Here is a 24,672-nt window from a genome sequence, read left to right as displayed (position 1 = left end):
GCAGGAATGACAGAGCATTCTGCAGCTAGGGCTCGTCACTCCTGGCAAGTCTTTTTTCTTCGCTCTAATAAAGGCCCCTAAGGACCTTCTCTATCACTCACTGTGTCTCCACAGGAAGAAGGAAGTGGGATCCAACCACACTCTCACTGCAGGAACTGATGTGTCCTGAGCTGAGCATTCCACACAGGAAGTATGATGTGATTCCAAAGGGAGATGGTGACCCCCATGCGGCAGAGTGGGGGGGACATGGACAAGCCAGTGGACAAGCCGCTCCCGGCCAACAAGCCCAGCGCCAGCCCAGCACTGAAAATACAACTCACCTTTTTCAGGTATGACACAGTGCTACTGCTATTTCTGCAGGAACTGAGGGAGGATTCCACATCCTTCTTAACCAGGGTCAGGTAGTAGCCTGTTCCCAGCTGGTTCTTCAGAAACAGGGAGGAGCCCACACAGCACAGCTTCCCATGGGAGATGATGGCAATCCTGTCCCCCAAGATGTCTGCCTCATCCATGTGGTGTGTGGAGAGAATAATGGTGCGGCCTGCCAGGCACAAACACAAGGCCATGGGACAAGTGAGGCCTACTGGTTCTCAATGACTGAAGCAGCCGGAACTACAGATCTATCAGCAGGGGTCACCGAGGCAAAAGAATCTGGAAGCCTGTGTGGCAAAGCCATCCTCACAGAAATCAGAACAGGGACATTCGTTTGGGAATCTGCCACACGCCAGGCAGGGTGCTAGGTGGTCTGCATGCATTCTCATTTCACTAAAGCTTCTATGAGGCAGGCACTGCTGTTATTGTAGGTAAAGAAACGGAGACAAGTTAAATGACTTTTCCAAGGTCTCAGGGCCAGCTGGAACTGGCTGGCTCCAAAGTATATATCGTGTACCATGGTGGGGACAGAGATGAACAAAGCCATAGCTTCTGTTCTCAGCCATCGGTCTAGAGGGGAACACAGTTATAATGGACATGTCCAAGCTCTATGCTAGAAGTAGCTCTGGGGACCATGCCCTTTATCCCCAGTTCTCTTCTTGCCAGCCCCTAGATAACGAAGGGCATACATGTTAAGTTTCTTGTAAACCAGGCCTTCCTTCTACATCCAGACCCCGGGTGAGCACAGAGCTCTAAGAAAAGAAGTCCCACATTCTTGAGAAGCAATTCTGCTGCTCTGTCAAGAACAGCCATGAGCCACAGCTACAACCACACGTCTCAAGAGCCCTGCATCCTTCCCTCCCTCAAAATAAACACACATCAGCTACCTTGTCGATATTTCAGCAGGAGCTCCCATATTCCCCTGCGGGAGTAAGGGTCCACGCCGGCTGTGGGCTCGTCCAGAATGACAACCTTGGATCCCCCAACAAAGGCCAAAGCCACAGACAGCTTTCTCTTCATTCCACCTATGAGAGAGAGAGAGAGAGAGAGAGAGAGAGAGAGAGAGAGATGTTCCAGGACCGGCCCCAGACAGCGAAGGCAGAGGCGTTGAGAGATGATCAGAGGCACCCACCTGGGGACAAACCAGGGACACATTTCTGACTTACCCACCCACCCCCGCACTGGGACACTGGGACAGCTGTCCTTTCTCGTGCGTACGTGCATGTGTGCTGGGGGCGGGGGGGGAGGGGGGACTCACCTGACAGCTGACTTGTTTTGCTTTTCAGTTTGCTGGGTGGCAAACCAACATCCAAGGCCATCTGCTCCAGCTCTGCCTTCACGTGCTTCTCCGAGAGCCCCTTCAGCCGTGCATAGAACCAGATGTGTTCTTCCACAGTCAGCCTGGGGAAAGAAGGGCACGTCAGCTCTGCACCCCACGGGCTGCATCAGAACACAGTGCTCCCTGACCCACAACAGAAGAAAATAGGCACGTTTCCACTGCCCGCCCCCCGCCCTGACCTTTTCTAACTATCTCAACTTCTGAAAAATAACAGGAAGAATCAAGACAGAACAACCGTAAGCAACCACCGGAGCTGCTGAAGAAGCCGAAGCTGACATGTGACCAGTCCCTTCCAGCCTATTCCCAGCAGGCCTGGCCACCATACATCAGGCAGTTGCAACTTTCAATCCAGGTCCTCAAAGGACCCACCCCATAATCAACCGAGAAGCTGGCTCGGCATTCACCTGGAGGAGCCCCTCCAGGAGCTCAGACTGTGCAAGAAAGGAGGCCCCTGTGGAGGACATGAGCCTGAGCTGCTCACTCTCGGGAAGAGCAGACAGGGGTCCAGAAGGGGAGAAGTCCTTGCCCACGGTCACAGAGCCCAGGTCTTTCTCTGCTCCACTACGAGGGCTCCCTCGGGGGCCTGAATTGCTGACAGGCCCACCTGAATGGAAGCAATGTCTTGAGCAGGAAATGCTGGGCCATCGTGACAAGGGCCCCAAGGCACTGCCAAGTCTGGGCCTAAGAGCTGCAGCTGGTGTCAGGGAGGAGTGTGACGGGAGAGCGGACGGGCTAAGTGGCCCTCTGAAGTGTCAGTAATGGAGAGCACCCTTTCCCACACCCTCACCCACCAGCTGGACTGATGGGACATCTCTCGCCCAACAATCGCCTCCTACTTTTCCTGAAACGGAAGGACGACCGGGTCTCACTGTGCAAGGAGGTGAGACCCGCCGCCCCCACAGAAGGCAGAATGCTTGAGTCCCCCTCCGCCCGCGACTCATGACACACATCCAGGGAGGGTCTGCTTCTCAGAATGCTGCTGGTACTCACACGTCAAACAGCACGTTATGCTGGGGGCAGACCCCCAGGTTCTGCCGGATGGTGCTCATCTCAAAGCGAATGTCTTTTCCCAGAATGTAGGCAGTGCCCGAGGTGGGAGGGAACAACCCAGTCAGGATTGACCTGAAGACAAAAATTTACAAGTGCAAGAGTCAGTGTTATCCCCATTCCCCCGGAAATGTTCCATGCCAGGCCGCAGAGCCCAGGCACCTGCAGCAGAGGCATCAACCCCCCTACACCCCCATTCCTTCCTAACAGACCCGAAGTGACCCCCTACAAAGCAAACAAGTCTTTGCTTTCGTGGGTAACCAGGAATGGGCCTAAGTGTTGGAAAGGGCATTATCAGGACAAGCATTTTTAAATGATTCCAATTTGCCATGAAAAGTACAGTTTGAAACATACACTTTGTAAGTCCAAAATCATGTCCATGAAAATTGGACAAACCAGAAGAAGTTATTCAGAGATAAAAATCATTTCGGTGTCCGGCAGTAGGATTTTTGTGCGCCTTTTAAAAAATTACCTGCAATGTTCATATATTGATTTTGCGTTAACCAAAAAAAAAAGAAAGAAAAAGGTTTACAGGAGAAAGTCATCATCCCTAAAGATACACCTTTGGCAACAGTTGAGGGACCACACCAAAAGTCACTGAGGCTAACTCTCGTGTATATGGCCCATTCTCCCTCGTGAAGCCACCCATCATAAGGTCTTTATAGGTCCCTGTAGGTCCCAGAAAGGGCAGTCACATGGCCAGGTCTCACACCTCCTTAGCGACAGAGCTCCTGCAAATCACTACTTCCCTCCAACATATCCAATCTCCCCGCATCCTTGCTTCATAGTTCTAACCAAACCAGCTCAAAAGGAGACCCTTTCTCGGAGCTGTTACAGCCTTAGGGTCCCAGGAACAGTGCAGAATTCTGAGAACCAAATGGGAAAGGTGACCAGGAGGGCTCCCAGGGTTCTAAATGGGAAAGGTCACCAGGAGATATCTAGCCAAAACCAGCCATGGGGAAAGCACCCTGTGATGAGATAGTATCTTACATTCGTCAACTCTTCCCCAGCGCTGCCCTTGTCCCAGTGACCAACGCAATGCCCTTGCGTCCTGACTTCTAACTGCGCTACGGAACCCGCCCGCAGCCGATTCTGACAGCCACACCCTCTTCTTACATGGTGGTGGTCTTCCCAGCTCCATTGTGGCCCAGGAAGGAGGTGATCTGGCCCTCATAGAAATTCAAGGCCAGGCCATCGACAGCCACCTTCATGCCATCCCGGTAAACCTTCATCAGGTTCTGAATGGACACGCCCAGCTTCAGGTGTGTGGGCTCCTCCTCCACGCAGACTGTCAGGAGACAGGAGACAGAGGATGGGCATGAACCACGGCAAATACCGACGAGTGGGGCACAAAGACATGGCGGCGGGGCCCGAACTCCCACAGCTGTCCTCTCTCCACGCATACTTCTGGTTTCTCAGGCAGACATTTATTTAGGGCCTGTTTGGGCAGGAGTGTTGGTGATGGGAATTCGCTGATAAAGGAACATTCACAGTCTATTGGGAGAAAAAGACTTGACAAGCAATCAAAATACAGGAGGCGAAAAGCAGTTTAAAAAACACATCTAAAAATGCCGTAGAACTGTGGAGTACCCAGCCCGTGGAACACAACTCAGCAATGGAAAGGAGTGAACTGCTGATACGCATCACAGCTTGGATGGATCTCAAGGGAATAATGCTGAGTGACAAAAAGCCAACCTCAAAATGTTCCATACTATATGGTTCCATTTATATCACATTCTGGAAATACCATGTGGAGAACAGAGTAGTGGCTGACAGGTATCAGGGACTGGAGAGGAAGGGGGGTGGTGGTGGTGGGTTTCAAGGGGCAGAATAAGGGAGTCTGTGTGGATGGAAGAGTTCTGCGTCTTGACTGAGCTGGTGATTACATGAGTCTCCACGTGACAAAGTGCACAGAACTAAATACACACACGTGAATGAGTACATGTAAAACTCTACAATCTGAAGAAGGTCTACACATTATACCAGTGTCAATGTCATGGTTTTGATATTGTGCTGTAGTTATGCAAGGTGTTACCATCGGGAGAAATGGAAATGAAAGGCACAAGGGAAACCTCCCAATACTATTTTTTTTGCAACATCCATGAGTCTATAATTCTTTTTTTTTTTTAAAGATTTTATTTATTCACTTGAGAGAGAGAATATGAGAGAGAGAGAGAGAGCACATGAGAGGGGGGAGGGTCAGAGAGAGAAGCAGACTCCCTGCTGAGCAGGGAACCCGATGCGGGACTCGAACCCGGGACTCCAGGATCGTGACCTGAGCCGAAGGCAGTCGCCTAACCAACTGAGCCACCCAGGCGCCCAGTCTATAATTATTTTAAATAGAAAGGCCTTTTGTTTGTTTGTTTTTCAATGCCATGCCATCTTAGAGGAGGAACCGACTGACTACTTGGGATTCTAGAAGGACTACTCAGGGATGAGGTACAGAACTAGATCTCGAGGAAGGAGGAGGAAGGCAGGCAAGTCAGAGAAAGGGTTCTCCTGTGAGAGGACAGAGTACGTACAAAGGCATGGGGGTGTGGAAGAACAGAACGTGTCCTAGGAGACTGACACAGAAGCTTGGCGTAAAGAGGAGACTGGGCAAGAAGAGTAGGAAGAGCAGGAGAGGCTGGGACAGTGGGCAAGGGCCGGCTGTAGGTTGTCTAGTATGCCTAAGGAACAGCAGACTTTTCCACCGGCAACCAGGTGAAGGCACAGAAGAGATCCGCAGGAAAGGGCTTCATAAGTACTTAGGAAGCCACACTGAACACAAAGACAGTTTCTCTCCAAGAACCAGAGCAAACGGCCCAGAAGGCAGAGAGCCTTTGCTAAACTGTGGGCACCTCCACCTACAGTCAGGAGCCAGGAGAGGATTAGGGCTCTGGATAATGAAGGGTGAGAACATCAAGAAGCACAGGCTGAGCTCTGACAGCCACTTAGTGGCAGCCTACACAGGCTCGTATTTCCATCACCATGACGAGGCGGGCAGCGAGGTTATGGTTCTTCAATCACAGCTGTCTTTACCCCCTCTTCTTAGCTGTTAATTTATCATAAAAAGTGTGTGTTGCGGGGGTGGGGGGGGTGAATGTATAGATATTAGGGGTCTCTTTCCTAGAAGCCAAGAAAACAAAGGCAATGGCCCTCAGGAACCAAGAGAGTGACTCCCCAATAAGTCGACAATAGCACTGGACAAAAATGGCATGGGAGAATTTGGAGAGATGCATTGCGTTTGGTTTCTTTGCTCCTAGAGTGGTTTCAGACTCTCTAAAGGGCTAAAGCCATCCTTTGTCCCTGACAGTCAGTGGGGGCAACAGCACTTAGGCTAAGGGAAGGGCAGGTCGACAGCACTTACTTTCTGATACTCCCTTCTGGCTGGAACCAGGGTGGCTCTTCTCCTCACTTTCCTCACCGAACCAGTAGGATTTGGTGCAAGGAAAATACCAGGGCCTGGGGATTCCATACTGGCCTGCAAGCAAAGATAAAAACCAAGATGGAAGCCAAGCACAGCAACATCCTAGCATTCCCGAGGTGTCCCAGCCAGAACTACTCCCTCCTTGACACAGCATCTGGAGGTGACACCACCCTGGGATGGAGGTGGGGGGTAGTGGGAGCTCACACCTGCTGAGACCTACTATGCATTCAAACAACCCCCCGAGGCAGGTTATCAGCCACTCATTTTACAGATGAAGAAACTGAGGGATAGTAGCCTACTGAGGTCACTCAGACAGTAAATGAAGGACTCAGAATCTGAACCCAGATCCGGAGGATACAAAATTGCGTATCAATGCAGGAAGCCCAAGTAGAGGTAATGAATATTCCACATATACTCCCTTAGAGGAAAACCAGGGGAAGCAGAAAAAGTTAAACCTCACTCTCTTAGAATTTGTTCTGTATCAAAATGCGTCCACGGCAGGTCTTGGTCAAGGAGATTTACAATCCTAGTCTTTAGGGCTAAAGCCCTAGCCACTTTCCGGGGAGCCCCAGGCCCTACAGAAATTCCACCACAGACAGGGCAGAGCTTGGCAGCTAGAAATTACATTTTCCCCAGCTGATGGCTAAAGCTGTGTGGAAGCTCCATGTACCTGGAAAGACAGCCTCGATGTACCACGTCATCACTCCATAGAGGAAGGTGTCGAACAGCATCATGGAGACTGAAATGGTGAGGTTGAAGCCATCTTCCTCCATGGGGCTCTCAAACAGGTTGTCCCACTGCACCCCAATGCCCTGCTCCTCAAAAAGGGCAAAGTACTCACAGCCAAACCCAAAAGCCACAGGAGACAGCAGGCTCTGTGAGAAAGAGGCAAAAGTCAACTTATCCATCTCCTTGTCTCTCATTATCTGGCACTTCTAATATAAATTCCACCTAGAGAAATTTGAATTTGCAAAATGGATCAATTACAAGATATGGAAGTGTTCACCTACAGATCCCTCGAGGGGAGTGGGTTCACTAGCAGCATAGGAAAGGATTCTACTTATAACCCCTCACTATGCACACGCGTTTCAGAAATGCATGCATGACAGAGAGTAAAACTTTTAGAATTTTATGCTTCCAAAGATGCCCCAAAGGTTCAGCAATCCTGCACCTCCCCCAACACAAAGACACACACACTCATTTCCCGTTCTCAGCTTGGACTGCAAGGGGAGGTGAAGCACGAGGGGCCGCTGGGCATGCAGTTACTACCCAGGGGTGGTTCCTCACCACGAAGATCTTGAGCGTGAAGCCCACATAGTCTTGCCATGCCACACACAGCACGTAGGGCAGGTAGAGAATGAAGTAGATGATGCCCCCACAGGCTGCCGCCAGGTTGGCTCTGGAGAAGAGTGTGCTGATCAGGAAACACTGCAGGATGGTCACCACGGCGAACACGGACAGAAAGACAAACACCACGCTGGGGTCACTGTAGGGCAGCAGGTTTCCTAACTGGGAAGGAAGAGACCTATTAAATGTGCTGCCTCAACAAGCACACACGTCCTCGCATGATCTATGGGAAGAAGAGTTTATTCATACTCATCTGAGAGATAACAGGGAGGAGCAGAGCTGCTCACTGTTCTGATCAGGAAACTGAAGCCTAAGTGAGGATGACGACTACCCAGAGACCACACAGCCTAGTAAGAGTGGAGGCAGGAAGAGAAGAGTCTGGGACTGAAATTCATCAAGGCTCAACTCAATGGACAATTTTGTTCTTTGGTTCTCCAAGAAATACTGTTACCTGATGTCTCCTTTTCTAAGGACCAGGACTCTCAGCACCAAAAAAGAACCGTGGGCGACAGCATCCGATAGGACTTCTCCCTCCAAAGGTCATGGAAAAGGGCCAGGAAATCTTATTCTCCCCCTTGATGACCTGCCATGGATTCTGCATTCCCACAATCACCCAAATTCTGTGGGCCTTTCAAGTCTATCTCCAGCCAGTTCATCTGGGTGTGTCTGAGGAGGACTAGCCAGCACGTGGTCCCAGAGCGGCTCTTCCCCGCCAGCCACAGGACCACCACCCCAGCCACAGGATCACCACCCCTACCACGGAGCTCCACCCTTGCAGTCAGGTATCAGAGCACGAGCAGGGGTTGATTTTAGCAAGAGCCGCTCTGTCATACTGCTGGGTGACCTCGGGGAAGCCCTTAACCTTCCTTGGCCTCATTTCCTTATATGTTAAATGGGTTAGTGAGGATATAATCAGAAAGCACAGGTGAATGTGCTTTAAACAGTGCCTGGCAATCAGCTAAGAGCTCATTTGTATTAACAGTAGCTAGTATTAACCTAAATATTAGTTCCTCACCCTTTATACTCCCCTCTTTGAAAACATTTTTTTTACATGATGCCTCCTTAAAACAAATCACTGTAAGGAAAGGAGATTAGCACATAAACCTATTAACATATAGGGTGGCACAGAACAGCACTGCCCGGGGTCCCCTTGAAGGGGGAACGTGCTACCCAGCTGCCGCAGCAGACAACCTCTAGATGTCAACCTCCTCTGGGTCTGTCACAGCCACACAAAGCTGCCTGGCCCCGGGGCTCGTGATTCCAATGACTGACCGAGGGGCCCGGGGTCTGGGGTGTCAGGGAGGGAGGCCTTGGGGCTGGACAGCTCAGCTCAATGAGGCACAATTCCGGCGAGCTGTATATGGTCCCGAGTGCCTGTGGGGTTGGCCGTGCACTGCATCTCACAGCTCCTTCCCATGCTCAAACCTGCGCATTCCCCATCCCTTCCACAGATGTTGATGCCAAATAATAAGCCCCGCGCCAAACTCTCTCAGCCCCTGCTTCCAGAAAAACCTAACCTGCAACAATATGTATCCTCTGATTATGGTTTTCAGAAATTCTGGCAGAATCACCACCCAACACATCTAAGGAAATGAACAGCCCTCAGATGCTGCCACGAACCACTGCCCAGCAGACGTCATGGCACAGTTAAGTGTGTGCCTACATGGGAAGCAAGAGCCCTGGGTTCTAGCCCTGCTCAGCCGCTAGCCAGCTGGGTTGACCCTGGGCAAGTCACTCTCGCTCTCCCCAAATACAGAATAAGGAAACTGCAGGAAAAGACATGTCTGACCCCTTCCCTCCCAAGTAATCTTTGCTTTTCTCCTCACAGCCTGTGTTGGGCTGTTTAGGAGTCCCCAGGCAGCAGGGAGCCGGGGTGGCAGCCTTACTTTCAGAATCACCACAAGCAGGCCGGCGCTCACAAGCAGAGGAATGAGGCTACTGATGAACCAGCTGAACCACAGGATGCCGTTGTCCAGGCCCATGATGCGCATGGTCTCCTTCAGCCGCGCCTCCTTCTCATACACGATGCCCTTGATGATCACAGCCACGGAGTAGATCCAGGCCAGCGTCATGAACAGGGGCATGGACCGGCTCATCACCCGCAGGAAGCTGGAGGCCCCAGGGAAGGGCGGAGGAGAATTACAGGGAGTGAGATTCAGGCTCGGAGGCCTGTGCCTCCAGGGCCTGTGTGCGAGAGGAAGCCCCAAGACCGAGTGAACGAGGGGCAGGCTCTCCGGACTCCAAAATGCACAGGTTATCAAACGCTTCATGAGGAGCACAATGTAGCATTAACAGATAGACCAACAAAGTGCTGCCAAGTAGAATTTCTTTGGGGCCTGCTTTAGTCACTAGATAACTGTGAGGTGTGGGTTACTTTAAAGTACTAAAACAAAAACCAAAAAACCAACTCCTTCTCTCAGGAGAGCTGAACTTCTCCAAGGTCACGTCCCTATTGCCTTGGCTCAACTTTTATCACAGATAATGCAGATACAGACTTCAGGCAGCTCTTGTCATATTTCAGATTCCAAACTGGAATAGGAAAGGCAGTGGGCCATGAAGTAAAAGGGACACAGAATCTGGACCCTGGAACCCAGGCCCAAGTCCCAGCTTTACTACTCAGGCACTTACCAGCTATGTGACAACAGGCAGAGGCCCTTAATGCCGCTAAGCTCCCCTCCTGTTCTCATCTTAAGACGTCCTTTCTAGAGTAAATCTTGGCTGAGGGGGGTCTTTGGAAAACTCTGGCTAATCTTTTTGAAGGTGAAAAACAAGATAATTCAGGGTGACTTGGAAAAGCTAGAGCGAGCCACGCAAGGAAACAGGTGCTCAGTGCAAAGCATAGAACAAATATAAGAGAACCCCACTCCTTCTACACTCTGATCCCTACACACATACACCACAATGGAGAACGAGAGAATTTCCAGAATTTGGAAGAGACATTACATATCTCAGAGGCCTGCAACAACTACATCTCTGCCCATGCTCTCTCACAAGAAATCACTAGAGGGGCGCCTGGGTGGTTCAGTCGTTCAGCACCTGACTCTTAGTTTCGGCTCAGGTCATGATCTCAGGGTCATGGGATCAAGCCCCCACACCCGGGTGGAGCCTACTTAAGATTCTCTCTCTCTCCCTCTGCCCCCCCTCCCCTGCTCCCTCTGTCTCTCTCTCTCTCTCTCTCAAAAAAAAAAAATCATTAGATCCAAAAGCACCATTACCACAAGGAGATCTTGTCAGCTTAGTGACTAAGCACCGAAAGATTATCTGAAGTCCAAGATAAAAAGGCCTTGTTCAGTTTTATTTAGATTGTTTCAAAATGCAGTTTACCACTTACAAAGAGTAAGTGGACAAATGGACCTGGAGGCAGCTTTTATAGATCTAGATCACCGTTTCTGTGTTTGGGGGACGTATGTGTGCGTAAGTGCTTGCATGTGTTTGTCACGACACATTGGAAATTTGCAGACTGAGTAAACTTTGACCAAAAGGGCAGGGTATGTAAAAAAAATAGAAGCACTGGTAACTACAGATGAAAAAGGAGGGAGGATTCCAGGATGTGCACATGTGTGTCCATGATGTGACTGGAACCATCAACGACCTACACCTGGCATCTTATTTCCTAAAATCTTCACTGAATTTCAAAAAACATTTTTTTGTATCAACACACATGTAAAATACATGAAATCAAAGCATCCTATATCCTCCTTTGGATGTATGTGCACACGTGTGTATAAGTATATATGCGTAGGTACTGTCTCTGGGGACAGCGCTACCCAGTGCCGTGAAGATGGCGGCTCAGTGGTAAACTTACATGTCATCGACATAACAGGGGTAGGGCATCTGCTGCACATAGACACCAGTTTTCTTCTCGGTGCCCGTCAGCACCCTGATGATCGCCTGTTCCACCACATCTTGTAAGTAGGCAAAGCCCCCCCAGACGTACCGCATATCCTCAAAGGGGTCAGCCCGAGGACCGGGGTCCCAGTACCTAAAACCAAACCACAAGTGACTAAATATTCCTTAGAACCGTACATCAAAAAAAGCCAATCACCCGTAATTCCACCACCATGACAGAGCCCCTATTTTCATCTTATATATTTATATCTTATTTTATGGTCTCAGTTGTGCACATATTTTTATTTTTTAATTTATTCATTTATTTTAATTTAAATTCAATTACCCAACATATAATACATCATTAGTTTCAGATGTAGAGTTCAATGATTCATCAGTTGCACATAACACCCAGTGCTCATTACATCATGTGCCCTCCCTAATGCCCATCACCCAATTACCCCATCCCCCCACCCCCCTTCCCTCTAGCAACCCTCAGTTTGTTCCCTGTAGTTAAGAGTCTCTCCTGGTTTGTCTCCCTCTATGATGACTTCCCATTCAGTTTTCCCTCCCCTCCCCAATGATCCTCTGTGCTGTTTCTCATATTCCACAAGAGTGAAATCACATATTTTTTAAAAAGACATAATGAGAATGAGCATACCACCACCAGAATGTTGGTTTGGTTTTTCTCCCCTTCCTTGGCTACCTAACGTTGCATCAAGTGGACATACCAAAATTTGCTTAATCATTCCCCTTTTTACTAGCTGTTTGCCCCTTTTTGTAAAAATGGACAATTCTAGCACAGGAAGCCTAAAGCCTTTATTTCTTCTTTTCTGCCTGTTGATTTAATGCCATGGGATTAATTCTCCTGAGCAGAAATGCTGACTCAAAAGATGATTATTTTAGGACCTCTGAAATAACTGTCTCTAGCAATGAATGTGCCACTTTCACCAAAATCATGCCACCAGTTGGAGTTATTTTGGGGTGAAATTTCTACCAAATTATTACTTAAAACAAAGTGCCTCTAGTCATTTCAGCTGCTCTTGACTTCCCCCAAACTGGCTGGTGTGGGGAGACTGAACTCACCCATCCTTGATTTTATTTGTCCTCTCCACATTGTCAATGTCCATTCGGATCTTGTACTTGACGTGACGGGGCAACTCCACACTGTCAGGAGTGATTCCGGTGAACACGATACCGGCCCAGAACTTCCGCTCGTCCAGCAGCTCCATGGACTTGCTGATGAGCCGGACTTCTGTTGCTACCGGTTCGAGCTTATTCAGGTTGACACACTGATGGAAGAAGAGCCTTCATGAGAACGCTGGGGGCCAGGAACACACGCAGTGCCCAAGGCAGGCTCTGTCCTAAGAGGGACGTGCTAACTGCGTGACATTTTTACCCTCACCCTCTCTCCGAAGTCATTTTCCAATATTCAACTGAGACCGGATCCTTTTGTTTCTTAACTACAATTTAAGAGAAATGCTAGAAGTATGTAGAGATAAGCTACTTATATGGATTTTTGTGGAGGGAAAGAGGTTAAAACAAGGATCACACCTCCTTTTCCTCTGTTTTCTTGGCAATTTTGAATCATTAACTAACCAAATAAGCAGACAAAAAAACCAACCAAACAAAAAAAACAACCCTTGTTTGTCCCTTAAGTCACATAATTTTTAAAACTAGATTTTTAAAATATAATGTATCCTATTAGTTCTTAGATAAACTTCATAAATAAAGCCTTTTTAAGGGCATGCTTTCTTGACATTAGGTATCGAGCTATGAAACCTTGGGAAAACCTAGAAGATAATGGACAGAAACACTTCTCAGTCAGAGAGAATAAAGCTAGAGTTAGGTCTGTTTATTCACTCATTCAGTCATACAACTAACATTTAGGAGTGCCTTCCGTACACCAAGCCCTATATTAGGTTTGAAGGATACTACTGGAAATAAGACTACACATTATTTCTAAACTTTCCTCCAATCCAAACCTTATTGCACCACCTCCGAGAAAGAAGCCAAAGACTCTTCTAAATGATCCATGGGACAGATTCTCACCTCCATGAAGCGAGAGATGGTCTGGATTGCCTGGTCAGTCTCATTGAAAGCTTCTCTCCAGGTGTACACAGAGCCGTTAGCAGACTGGACGTCCTCTGGGTGCTTGGCCAGAAATGCCAGGATATCTTTGGCAGTCCAGTCTAAGCCATCCAACTGCTGTTCCCAAAAGTGGTCATTGCTTCTGCTGTCCAACAGTGTCTGCCATCCCAACGAGAAAGTACAATCAATAAACACCATATCAGTCTAGATCCTAAGTCTTATAGGATTTACGAAACCTAACCTTTTTATATATGTTGTCTCTTTTTTATATCTTCACAGAAAACTGTGAGGTAGGTAACAGTGTTCTCATTTTATAGGTAAGAATACTAAGGTTGAAAAAAAAAAAGTATGGGGGCGCCTGGGTGGCTCAGTCAGTTAAGTGACTGCCTTCGGCTCAGGTCATGATCCTGGAGTCCCAGGATCGAGTCCCACGTCGGACTCCCTGCTCAGCAAGGTGTCTGCTTTTCCCTCTGACCCTACCCGCCTCTTGTGTTCTCTCTCTCTCAAATAAATAAAATCTTAAAAAAAAAATTTTTTTTTTAAAGTATGATTTTAACCAAGGCTGAGTCATAATGCTAACCGACATGGAGCTGAGACTCAGTCAGACTAGTCTGAATCCAGAGTCCATGTTTCCAGCCTAGCTTAATAGTATCAACTGCAGGAACAACAATGATCATACTTAGTCTGCACAATTTTTATATTAGATCATTTGTATGTTTTACCTCACCCAACTCCATGAGGAAGATCTGTCCAGAAGTTCCCATTTTTACAGATGAGGAAAAAGGTTCAGAAAGGTCAAGTCCCTAACATAAGGTCACACAGCTAATACGCAGCAAAGCCAGGGTATGAACATGGACTCTGATTCTACCGTACCTTCCCCCCCCCCGCATTGTATCGTCTTCCTCTTTTGAGACTCAAGCTGATGACTCCTCATAAACACCTTATCTCTAGACTAAATTAAGACAAACCCACTTGTGCTGTTTAGTTTGGGAACACGCTGCTGCGATAAAACCAAGTAAAATTGCAGGATGCATGGGTTGTGATGCAGAAGAGGCCTATCTTTCATGTCTTGTTTCCTGGCTGGTTGGTTTCCCATATGAGTCATCATGGAAGAGAAGGACAAACTAATCTGGTGTTCAACCAGTAGATCCGGAGGGCTGGGGCAGAAACCTGCACAGGTGCTGCCAGAAAAGTGGGTTAGCCTCCAACTCAGCTCATGGAAAAGGAGAAGCAGGTGTAACACCTGTCACAGCTTCAAGGGGAGAGATGAAATTCTGGTTCTACTGAAATGGAATCTCTAAGGAGGCAAACACTGCTAATTTTTTAAATCCGTCTTATTTCCAGTAACAATTTAAGTTTTTCCCCCATGTGGCTTCATATTTATTATTTTAATGGGATCATAATGGTTTTATAGAGTATATATACTATAATTTCATTAACTATTCCCATACTGCTAAGAATTTAGCTTATTTCTAATTTCTCACAATAGCAATTATTATAGTAATAACATTTCCTCTCATACAGTGACTTCTGTCTTTAAAATTATTTCTGTAAGGTACATCCCTGACGGTGTACAGCATGGAGATTCAGAGGATAGCCCTTTTCTTTATGGCTCCTGCAATTTTCATCCCAAATTGCTTTCCTAAAGGGAGTAACAATTTATACTATCATCAGTAAGACACGTTAAGTATTTTCGTTAACAGATACAAATTTTTACCTCATAAAAGTTCACAGGGGTATGGGTTAGCAATTCCGACATGGCTTTCTTTGGAACAAGTAAGAGCTAAATGAAGACACATGGCGTTTGGGGTGAGGCCTGCTCCGCCCCATGTGGCTTTGAGCAATATGGTTCAGGAAGGCGGCAAGACCAGAAAGATGTGTCCAGTGAGACCACTGATCACACGGCCATTCCAGGGTACTTGAGGGGATTAAGACACCTAAGATCACCCTCAGAAGTGAAAGCAGGGAGAAAGCAGGGTCTTGCGATAACGGAGAAAAAGAGCAGCTCAGAAAGGAGAACAGTGTAGTGTCAGTGGGCTTCGTGACGCAACAGAGAAGTGCCTCCCAATCTGGGGGGTGGCGCAGTGCACGTAGACACAGCTGGAAACAGCAGAAAGATAAGAGCTACCACAAAGCAGAATGGTGGTTGCCAGCGGCTGGGAGTGAGGGAAACGGGGAGGTCAAAGGGTGCGGAGTTTCAGTTACGCAACGTGAGCTAAGTTCCGGAGATCTAACGCGCAGCACAGTGCCCGTCGTTAACAACGCTGTGCTGCCGGGGCGCCTGGGTGGCTCGTCGGTTGAGCGTCCGAAGCTGGTATTCGGCTGGGGTCATGGTCTCCAGGTCCTGGGATCGAGCCCGGTGTCAGGCTCAGCACTCAGTGTGGATGGAGTCTGCTTACCCCTCTCCCTCCCCCTCTGCCCCATCCCTGCTCACGTGCTCTCTCTAATAAGTAAATCTTAAAAAAGTAATGCTGTATACTTGAACTTTGCTATGAGGCTACTTTGTGAGGTGAGAGATATATTGATTAGCTTGATTGTGTTGATCATTTCACAAGGTATATCAAAACATGTTGTACAGCTTAAGTATATACAATTCTTTGTCAATTATACTTTAATAAAGCTGAAAAAAGAAAGGAACACAAGAGCTACCCCCAAAGAAGCAGAAGCCTCAGGCATCACCTCACACACCAGACACGAGGCTGTAGGGGGTAGAGGACTGAGCAGCCCGAGCTTGTGGACTTAGAGGAACACTACTTCAGAGAGAAAAGAGAGCAGCTGAGGAGGCCCCTTCAACTTCCACCCACAGACTGAGGAGCCCTGAGTCAGTGTCTCCAGCTGAACCACACCTCCCTGCCCTCCGGGCCTCAGTACCCATTGGCCTACTGGACATCCCCACCATCCTCCTGCTAGAAATCTTTCCCCCTCCACAATCAAGCAGCCACCAGGCTTCACCACCTGCGGAAGCCTTGGCCCCCCACTTGGCTAGTCTCCACTCTGGTCTCTGTCTTCCATCTTTCCGTACTTCAATCCACCTGACGTATCAGATTAATGTATCTGGATCTCTCGTTGCTTAAAACTTGTTCATGGTCCCCCAGAGCTTAAAGTAAAAGTTCTTGGTTTCACACACAAGGCCCTCCAAACTATGTGCCATGCCTTCCTCCCCAGCCACAGTTCCTACATTTCCTATTGCACATCCTGGGTTCTGCCAGCAGAATTACTAACGAATGCCATGGCCATGTTTATAAGAGCTTTGTCCTCTAAACACCGGGAGCTAGGAGCTGCTGGAGCATCCAAGCCAAACTCTCCACTTAAGAGTAGGGGAAGCAGCTAATATTATATGTCAACTATACTTCAATTAAAAATTTTAAAATAAGGGACACCTGGTTGACTCAGTTGGCGGAGCATGTGACTTGATCTTGGGGTTGTGAGTTCAAGCCCCACGCTGGGTACAGAGATTACTTAAAAAATAAATAAATAAAAATCTTAAATCTTTTTTTTAAATCAATTGATCAGTAGAGTAGGGGAAACATCTATCTGCCTACAGACCAAAACACGTGGAGTCTCTTCAACAGGACCCCTCACAATCTTCTGAGACACAGAAGGAGAAGACATCGAACAAGTAAAAATCAGATTCCAAGAACAGGACCAGGAAGAAGAGGCCCAAGACCACACCTTACGTCTACGGCGCAGTGCACGGCTGGGTCACGTGAATCCCTTCTAGAGGAGATACCGGAGCCCAACAGAGAGCCATACTTGAAGGGCATGAGTTGTTATTACTAGTCAGGAATTATTCCATATATCCATGCAAATTATTGTTCATGTCTTTCTCATCCAAGTCCCTTCGTTTTTAAAGGCCCCAATTTAAGAATTCTGCATACGGAACAGGACTAGAGCAAAAAGGTGACTCCAGCTTTCCCATCACTGGAAGGCCCCCTGGGTATCGCACTTCTCACCCCACCCCCACCCCCAGGGCATCAAGGGGGAATCCTAAGCCTGGGAGAGCACCTTCCAAGCAGGCACCGCCTCTAAAACCCAGCTGCCCTCTCTGATCAATGAGGTGTCAAGACAAGAAACCTGGTAAAATCCATTCCTGCTTCTTAATGGCAGCAGAAACAAAAGAAAGAGGCCTCCCTCACCATGGAGATAGGAAATAGTCTAATGATTCTCTGACTCAGCCCAAGGCAGGGATGATGTGATTAAATGGCACTCAGGCTCATACAGAGGAAACATTCTGTTCTTGCTCAGACTCCTCCGCTTTTGAATCCCAATTGTCTCTAGAGCACTTATCCCTTTCAAGTGGCTCAGAAGCACTCAGGGCAATTCCCCTCCACACCTTAATGGTGGCTGCCTCGGGAGCCAGGAGCCAGGCCTTTGCCCCCACATCTGTGTCGAGACCTACCAAGATACAGGAAGGCTAAATAAGATGCATGGTTGGCTTCAGGACCAGAAATGACAATAGGCAGGGGCCTACAATCACCAACACCAACCCTCACTAAGTTTCTTGGAAAACGGACTTTTGACCACCAGACACATGGATGCAGGTGTGCATGAAAGCATTATCTGTGCACCATCCCCGGCAGCTGGAGCTGTGCTTACTACATCTATCCTGGTTAAATGTAAAAATTCCCATCTCAGTCACCTCTGGGAAAGTGACCAGAAGCTCCCCTCTCTAGCATCAAGCAGGCACACAGTAATCCGAGGGACGCTCACCCGAACAAGGTCCATTTCCGGGTTACTCTCCATGAAGGTCCAGATCTTGGGGCTGAGCTCTTCCCACATGCCTTGCACATCATGAAACACGGCCAGTTCCTGAAAGGTCTTATTCACCTGGAGTCAGTTGCGGGCCCAAAGGCAGCAGGAAAAAAGGAGAGAGACAGGGCCATGAGACATTCAGCTGCCCCCTGACGAGATGCTCCATCGCTGTTTCCAGTCTTTCCCCATCCCTAAGAAGTGCCTGCAGCTATGATTCAAATACCCAAGGCTGGAGAGCTGGCCCTCCACAGTCAGCTCTGGCCTGGGCTACACTTGCGGTTCTCCCTCTTTGGAAACCCCAAAGAGCCATGAGCATAATCGATATAATCCATTTAAAGCCACCTTCACTTTTTTGCCCATAACTCTAGGAGGATTCTGGAGAGGGATTTCTAGGCCTGTGCAGCTTACCTCGGCCATAACCTGTCTTGTGGCTGGAGTGTCAGGTGTATACAGGATCTTCCCAACAAGCAGAGGCTTGAGAGCTTTCCATATGATGCGGGAAAGAGGACTGGACTCCAAATTCTTCATCAGATCATTGCAATAAGGAGCTATGAAGAAGACAAAAGGCAGATATTCATATGCACGGTCATATACTTGTAGGAACTAACAAGGGCTTTGGAGCTAGCCAAACAGTCCTGGGTTCAAATCCCAGTTCCACCACTTATTAATAGCTACGTAACAAATAACTTCACTTGTGTGAGCCTCAGTTTGCTCCTCTGTAAAAATAAAGTTACTCTGTACTTGGCAGAGATGTGGTGAGGATTAACAGATGTTATCTATACAGCCCCTACAACAATGCTTGGCAAGTAATCGGAGCTTATTATAACACTGATGAGGGATAACTCACAACCGAGAGGATCTAGAAAAATGTTTTTACTGTGCACATACCTGCATAACTCTAGATTCATAGTCTCATGTCAGCTTGCCAATTTGTTTTCATTGAGAACAGAGAGCTGAATTTAGATTTTAGTTTTCGGGCTAAAATAAAACATTTCCCTTTAACAGGTCTCATCACAAGTATATGCAATATATGTAATAAAAATTCCTAAAGGAAAAATCCAAAGTTATGACAGACAATGAGGTTTGGCTATCCAGAAGGATTCCTGAATTTTTTTAAAAAAAATTCATTTTGGGTTTTTTAGATGGCAAGCATCCTCTATATGCTGCAGAGAGGATATATTAAAAAAAAAAATTTGCTCATAGTTATATCTGCTTTGCAAGTGAAGGTTCCCCTGGGTTGGCTTGCAAGTGAGGAAGTGGAGCGGAGAGCATTTCAGAAAACTGCCTCTAATGCCATCCCCTTCAGGCTTGCAAAGCAACCTGCTACGTCTGGAGTGCTTTACTCCCGAAAAGAATAAAAGGTTCTTGTGTTACAGTAATGCATAAAAAGCTACCTCACTTGGTGTCTGAAAGAGACACCTGCGGTTGGAAATGAAGAAAGGCTCACTTGCATCATGTTTTCAAGGAAAAGGATGCCATTGTCTAAAACTGTAACATTGGCCCTTGCTGCCACCAGACACAGAACACACATCCCCACGAAACTGCCCAAGTGTGAGAAGCAGATATGGAGTTACAAGGTTCTTTAACACCACCTTGCAGCTAAGCACCAAAAACAAACAGCAGATCAAATGCCTGAGTCTGATGGTACACACACCACATTAACAGCTGTCTCAGAGGCCATATGGTTTACGGGGGAAAAAAAAGCACGGGGCCAGGCAGATCCGGGCTTAACCCCGGCTCTTGTGGATTCGCTACGGTGTGGCTCTGATCAAGTCACTTAACCTTGCTGAGCCTATAAAATGTGGGGACAGGGGTAAACATGAGGGAGGGGGGACACGGGACCCAGGCTAGCACTAAGGGGGGCTGAGGCCGGCCGGCCGCCCGGGGCCTCTGTCTACGGAGACACTCACTTGTAGAATTGTCATAAAAGCTGTCAGCATCTTCATCCGTGCCGTTGCCGCCAAAGAGAGCTTTGTAGTTGTTGTCCTCGTACCAGTTGAGGGACTTGATCTTCAGGCCCCCGCCCTCGGGATGGCCACAGACGATGCGGGACACAGCTTGGTATATCTGGGTGGACGAGCTGGAGCTGTTCACATTGGTCAGGAACATGACCTCCTGCCGCATGTCGCTCCAGCTGTTCATGCTGAACAGCTGGTGCCCAGGATCGGGAGGAAAAAGGGAGGGAAGGAGGAAAAGAGGGTGTCACGAGGGTGGGGGAAAGAGAGAAAGCAGCAGCTTATTTTCTTGCCCTCTCCAGAACCACACCCCAGAACAGACTGTGTCCTGTTCTCTGAGCCTTGCAATGGGATTGCCAGAACACCGCTACTCCGTTGGTGGTCCTGGGACCAGCAGGGGAGTTATGGGCAAGGCGCAGATCTATCCAACCACAATTCAAATCTGCATTTTCACAAGACACCCAAGTGATCCCTATGCAAATTAAAGATTGAGAAGCACAAACCAGAAGTCAGTGGAGCCCCCGGTGATGGGCTTTATTTCATTTGGATTATCTTCTGGTTGATGGAAGAGAAGGCTTTCTCTGAACAGCCACTGTGTTCATACACAGCCGTCAGGAACTGCTCACACCCTAGAGCACGTCCTTATTTCTAAAACACCTTAAACTTCCCCTTGGGAACTGAGGACGCCTCTGCCCCTGGGAGGGAAAGGAGCGTGTGTGAAGTGCCCATCCTGGTCTCAGTGAGGTGTTCGACAATACAAGAAGCGTTAACGTGTGAGACCCAGGGCTGCATCCCAGTGACGTGTCTCATTTGCTGCCAGCCTTACAACAGTCACTTGTCTGAGGGCCCAACTTCTCGCCAAGACGATGAAGCTCAACAGAGCATGGGGCAGAGTAAATCACATGGAATAGAAGAGAAAGCCCTGCACAGGATGAGTCCCACGTCCCAGCAGCTACGGGCCGTGTCTGTGACTTACACCCAACCAGCGCTTCATCTCATAGATTAATTCGCTCCAGCACCTCGTAGAATTCTTGGCCCAACTGTTCTTATCATTACTTATCAAGCACTTTGCATTTCTACACATTTCACAATAAATCAGTAATAAATCTCTACATTCCTTGAAATGTCACTGCATGTTCTCACCACCCGAAAGACTGAGCCATGGAGGGCAGAGGGGAGAGACCCAGGGGCCCTGCCCACGCCCTGTAGAAGCCCTAGATTCTGAAACCGTGTGCCCAGTTTTCCATCTCAGCCTTCTGGTTCTTTTGGGTCACATGCTCCTTGATACTGTAGATCCTGACTTTGCCTTCTGCCTCCAGGGGGAAACCAGGCACTCCAGGGGTAGGTCAGAGGTCACAAACATTTCTCCCTCAGAGGGAGCATCTGACATATGGTACAAGAACAGAATTGGGTGGCTAGCTTTTCCTTACTTTATCTTTTCATCACCTGGATGAGGTATCTGAACAGGGAGGGCAGAGGTAGCCAGACCACCTTTCCTTCTGTTGGTGGGTAAGCAGCACTGGAGATGTTTTAATGACAGTAAGTGAGAGCCACTCACTTCTCTTTCCACAGGCTGCCTCACTACCACCAGCCCCCAACCGAAAGAACAAACTTCTTCCCACATAAAACCAGTTTATCTTTGGACAGAGGCACCAGAATGATGGAGTTATTCCAAACTGTTGGCTCTTCCCAGCACCTGTCTTGGGGTGAACTCCTACTCATTTTTCTACACCTCAGCTCAGTGTGAAGCACTCCCACTCACAGGGAAGGGTGGCCATTTGTCCTCCAGCCCACGGAAGACGGTGTTTGATAATCATCTGTGGAGCAACTGAATGGCTGGCTGACTACTTTCTCAAGACACTGCAATGGCCCCCTTCTTCCCGTGCCCCAACCTTAGTCTCTTCCCAATTTAACAGCCAAACTGTAAACAGTCTCATACTCTAGGTCACATCATATACCCTGTGCTCCAACCCCCCACTGGCTTCCCATCTTGCTCGGCTTAAATCCAGCCTTACCAGGCCTGCACGGTGCTCACCTCCCTCTCCGACCTCAGCTCCCAGCACCCTTTCCCTTGCTCCCTCTGTTCTGGCCACACCATCCTCCTTCCCGGGTCTTTAAATACCTTCCTTCATCATACCCTACATCGGTGTCTTTGTATCTGTTCCTGCTTGGAGTGGACAATATATGGTCATTTCTTCAGGTTCAACTGTCACCTCGTCAGAGAGGACTCCTCTCATCACCCCGTTGAAACAATACCTCACACCCTCTATCCTTCTTACCCTGCTTTATTTTTCTTCAGCACATTATATGCTGACCTGTTTATTTCTATCTCCCACCATGCAAGCCCCACGAGAACAGGAAAGCTAGTGTGCTCGCTTCTGAGACCCCACCATCTAGCAATGTCAGGGACCTGGTAGGGGCTGGAGAGATGGGCTCCCCGTCCTGCCTTCCCTGTCTCATCAGGCACACCTTCCCTGTCAGCCAGAGGTGGAGCTCACGCAGCTTTCACTCATCTGGTTCCTAAAGTCCCCACTTCTACCCAACTGCCAGGCCTTGTTAATTCGCATTTCCTTCTTTGAAGAGTATCCTTTCTAGTCTAGTCTAGTTTCCACCAGAGTTCATCACACAAAAAGTAGGCTCTGGCAGCAAGAACATGGGGTTTGTAGTCCAACAGTCCTGGGTTCAAATCCTAGTTTTTGCCAACTAACTACCTAGATGATTGTGAGTCCCACTCTTCTGAGCCTCCGTGCCATCTGTAAAATGGGCAGAATAAGACCCACTCACATTTGTCATGTGAACAATACAGAGAAATGGGGTGAAACTGCATGAATCGGGGGAGGGCCTCAGAAACTGTTAGCTCCCTTTTCCTTTCAAGGGTGATGCTTTGGTCAAAACATCCAACTTTCTTTCAAACACTGAACAGATACACATGTGCATTTATTTATCTTCTCCCCATCTGTCTCAGGAAAATAGCAAGTTTGACAATAAGTAACTCATGGTCATGGTTACTTGAAGGTGTTCCACCAGAGCACTGGGTGGCCCTTGCTTGCCCTGGCCCAGGGAGCAAGCAGGGCACAGAGCAGCAGCTGCCAAGAAAAATGATACATGGCTCAGTGGAGACTTTCTGCCTCATCAGCAATGGGAACATCACATGCTTTCAATTATTTGTCTTACCCTGGACAAAAGGCAGACCAGTGATGTAAGAGAAAACACTGTACCCAGACCCTAAATTTAGAGACACCCTCCCACGTCACAGTCTCCGCTCTGCTTGCTCTAAGGCTAGGAGGAAAGCTGGGAGAGGACAAGGGTACGCCGGTGCCCACTAACAGGACCCTCGAGCAACGGCTATGGACTTGCAGGTCAGTTTCTGTTTTTCTTTCTGGAAGAGCCCCAGGTGACCCAGCTTCTGCACCTACCTAAAGGTCACCAGCATTCACAAGCAGAATAACAAATGGCAGGCTGGAAAGGACTTCTCCCGAAAAGGACCCAAAACACACGCCTCTTTAGTCAGACACCCATGAGCAGAATTCAAAGAAAAAAGAAAACTGAACTAAATGCAATACGCCAAACTGTCAACAGGGCTTAATCTCCGTGTTTTCCAAATGCTCTGCACTTCCCATCATGGACGTACAATACTTTTATTCTCGGAAAACTGAATTTTGGTATTTGAGAAAAATAAAGCAAATACCAAAAAATGATTTAGAGAAATGATTCAAAAAAGGCAGGACCAAGGCTGAGAACATTATTCCTATCCACTGTCCTGGACATTTAGGCCTGACTATTTCTGACGGCCGCCCCCTGGCTCAGCTCCTTATACACTGGGCTCCAAACAGCTCCTCTTCTCCAAGTCTAACCTGCAACAAGGTTGGGTGTTATGTATGTCACACGCCGGCCGCCAGGCAGAGAAAAGGTTAACTGCTTTTGCCAGCACCCACAGGCCCCCCTGATCTTGTGCATATAAAGTTATTCTGATACATTTGTCAACATGCAGACCCAAAAGGCAAACACGACTTAATGTTCATCAAGAAATGGCATTCCCAAAGGCGAATGTCAGAGGCCAGGTGTTTACAGGGGAAGGTCTGAATTGGGGCTATACGCCATCCTCTTTAGTTAGCAAACAAACGTTCTGGTAAAAAGACCGGCCTTGCGGGGGTGCCTGGGTGGCTCAGTTGGTTAAGCAACTGCCTTCGGCTCAGGTCATGATCCTGGAGTCCCGGAATCGAGTCCCGCATCGGGCTCCCTGCTCAGCAGGGAGTCTGCTTCTCCCTCTGACCCTCCCCCATCTCATGTGCTCTCTCTCTCTCTCAAATAAATGAATAAAATCTTAAAAAAAAAAAAAAAAAAGACCAGCCTTGCTGGGGTCAGAGGGTAACACTGGGAGAAAGTTCTAGATTAGGTACCGGGACTTCAGCCACAACTAATTAGCTCTGAGACATCTCTGCATCTTGGTTTCTTCATCTCTAAAGGAAGGAGCTCAGATCAGATGATTTTTAAGTTCATGGATGCTTCTAAAATTGATTTTATGCGTCACG

The 24,672-nt window shown here is 48.2% G+C and overlaps 1 protein-coding gene across 5 annotated transcripts in view; it reads right to left on the bottom strand.

Moving 5' to 3' along the window:
- ABCA1 (ATP binding cassette subfamily A member 1) overlaps positions 1-24,672 on the bottom strand; it is a 126,055-nt gene that overhangs the window by 34,376 nt on the left and 67,007 nt on the right. For 4 of the 5 annotated variants that reach the window (XR_004819513.1, XM_035723567.1, XM_035723568.1 and 1 more), the window contains exons 9-23: positions 20,096-20,336; positions 18,594-18,733; positions 18,144-18,260; positions 13,395-13,592; positions 12,429-12,634; positions 11,320-11,496; positions 9,401-9,623; positions 7,455-7,676; positions 6,838-7,042; positions 6,108-6,221; positions 3,875-4,046; positions 2,702-2,833; positions 1,631-1,773; positions 1,260-1,397; positions 321-541 (exon numbers count right to left, since the gene is read on the bottom strand). Coding sequence is in view for 4 of the 5 variants with exons in the window: in XM_035723567.1 (XP_035579460.1) it covers positions 321-541; positions 1,260-1,397; positions 1,631-1,773; positions 2,702-2,833; positions 3,875-4,046; positions 6,108-6,221; positions 6,838-7,042; positions 7,455-7,676; positions 9,401-9,623; positions 11,320-11,496; positions 12,429-12,634; positions 13,395-13,592; positions 18,144-18,260; positions 18,594-18,733; positions 20,096-20,336 (2,649 nt within the window). In the remaining variant the exon portion in view is untranslated. The remainder of the gene's footprint in view (positions 1-320; positions 542-1,259; positions 1,398-1,630; positions 1,774-2,701; positions 2,834-3,874; positions 4,047-6,107; positions 6,222-6,837; positions 7,043-7,454; positions 7,677-9,400; positions 9,624-11,319; positions 11,497-12,428; positions 12,635-13,394; positions 13,593-18,143; positions 18,261-18,593; positions 18,734-20,095; positions 20,337-24,672) is intronic. The other variant, XM_035723569.1, reaches the window with a different exon arrangement.

The sequence above is a fragment of the Zalophus californianus genome, chromosome 13 (assembly GCF_009762305.2).
Source record: "Zalophus californianus isolate mZalCal1 chromosome 13, mZalCal1.pri.v2, whole genome shotgun sequence".
Taxonomy (NCBI): Eukaryota; Metazoa; Chordata; class Mammalia; order Carnivora; family Otariidae; genus Zalophus; species Zalophus californianus.
This window is presented reverse-complemented; position numbering and strand designations above follow the sequence as displayed.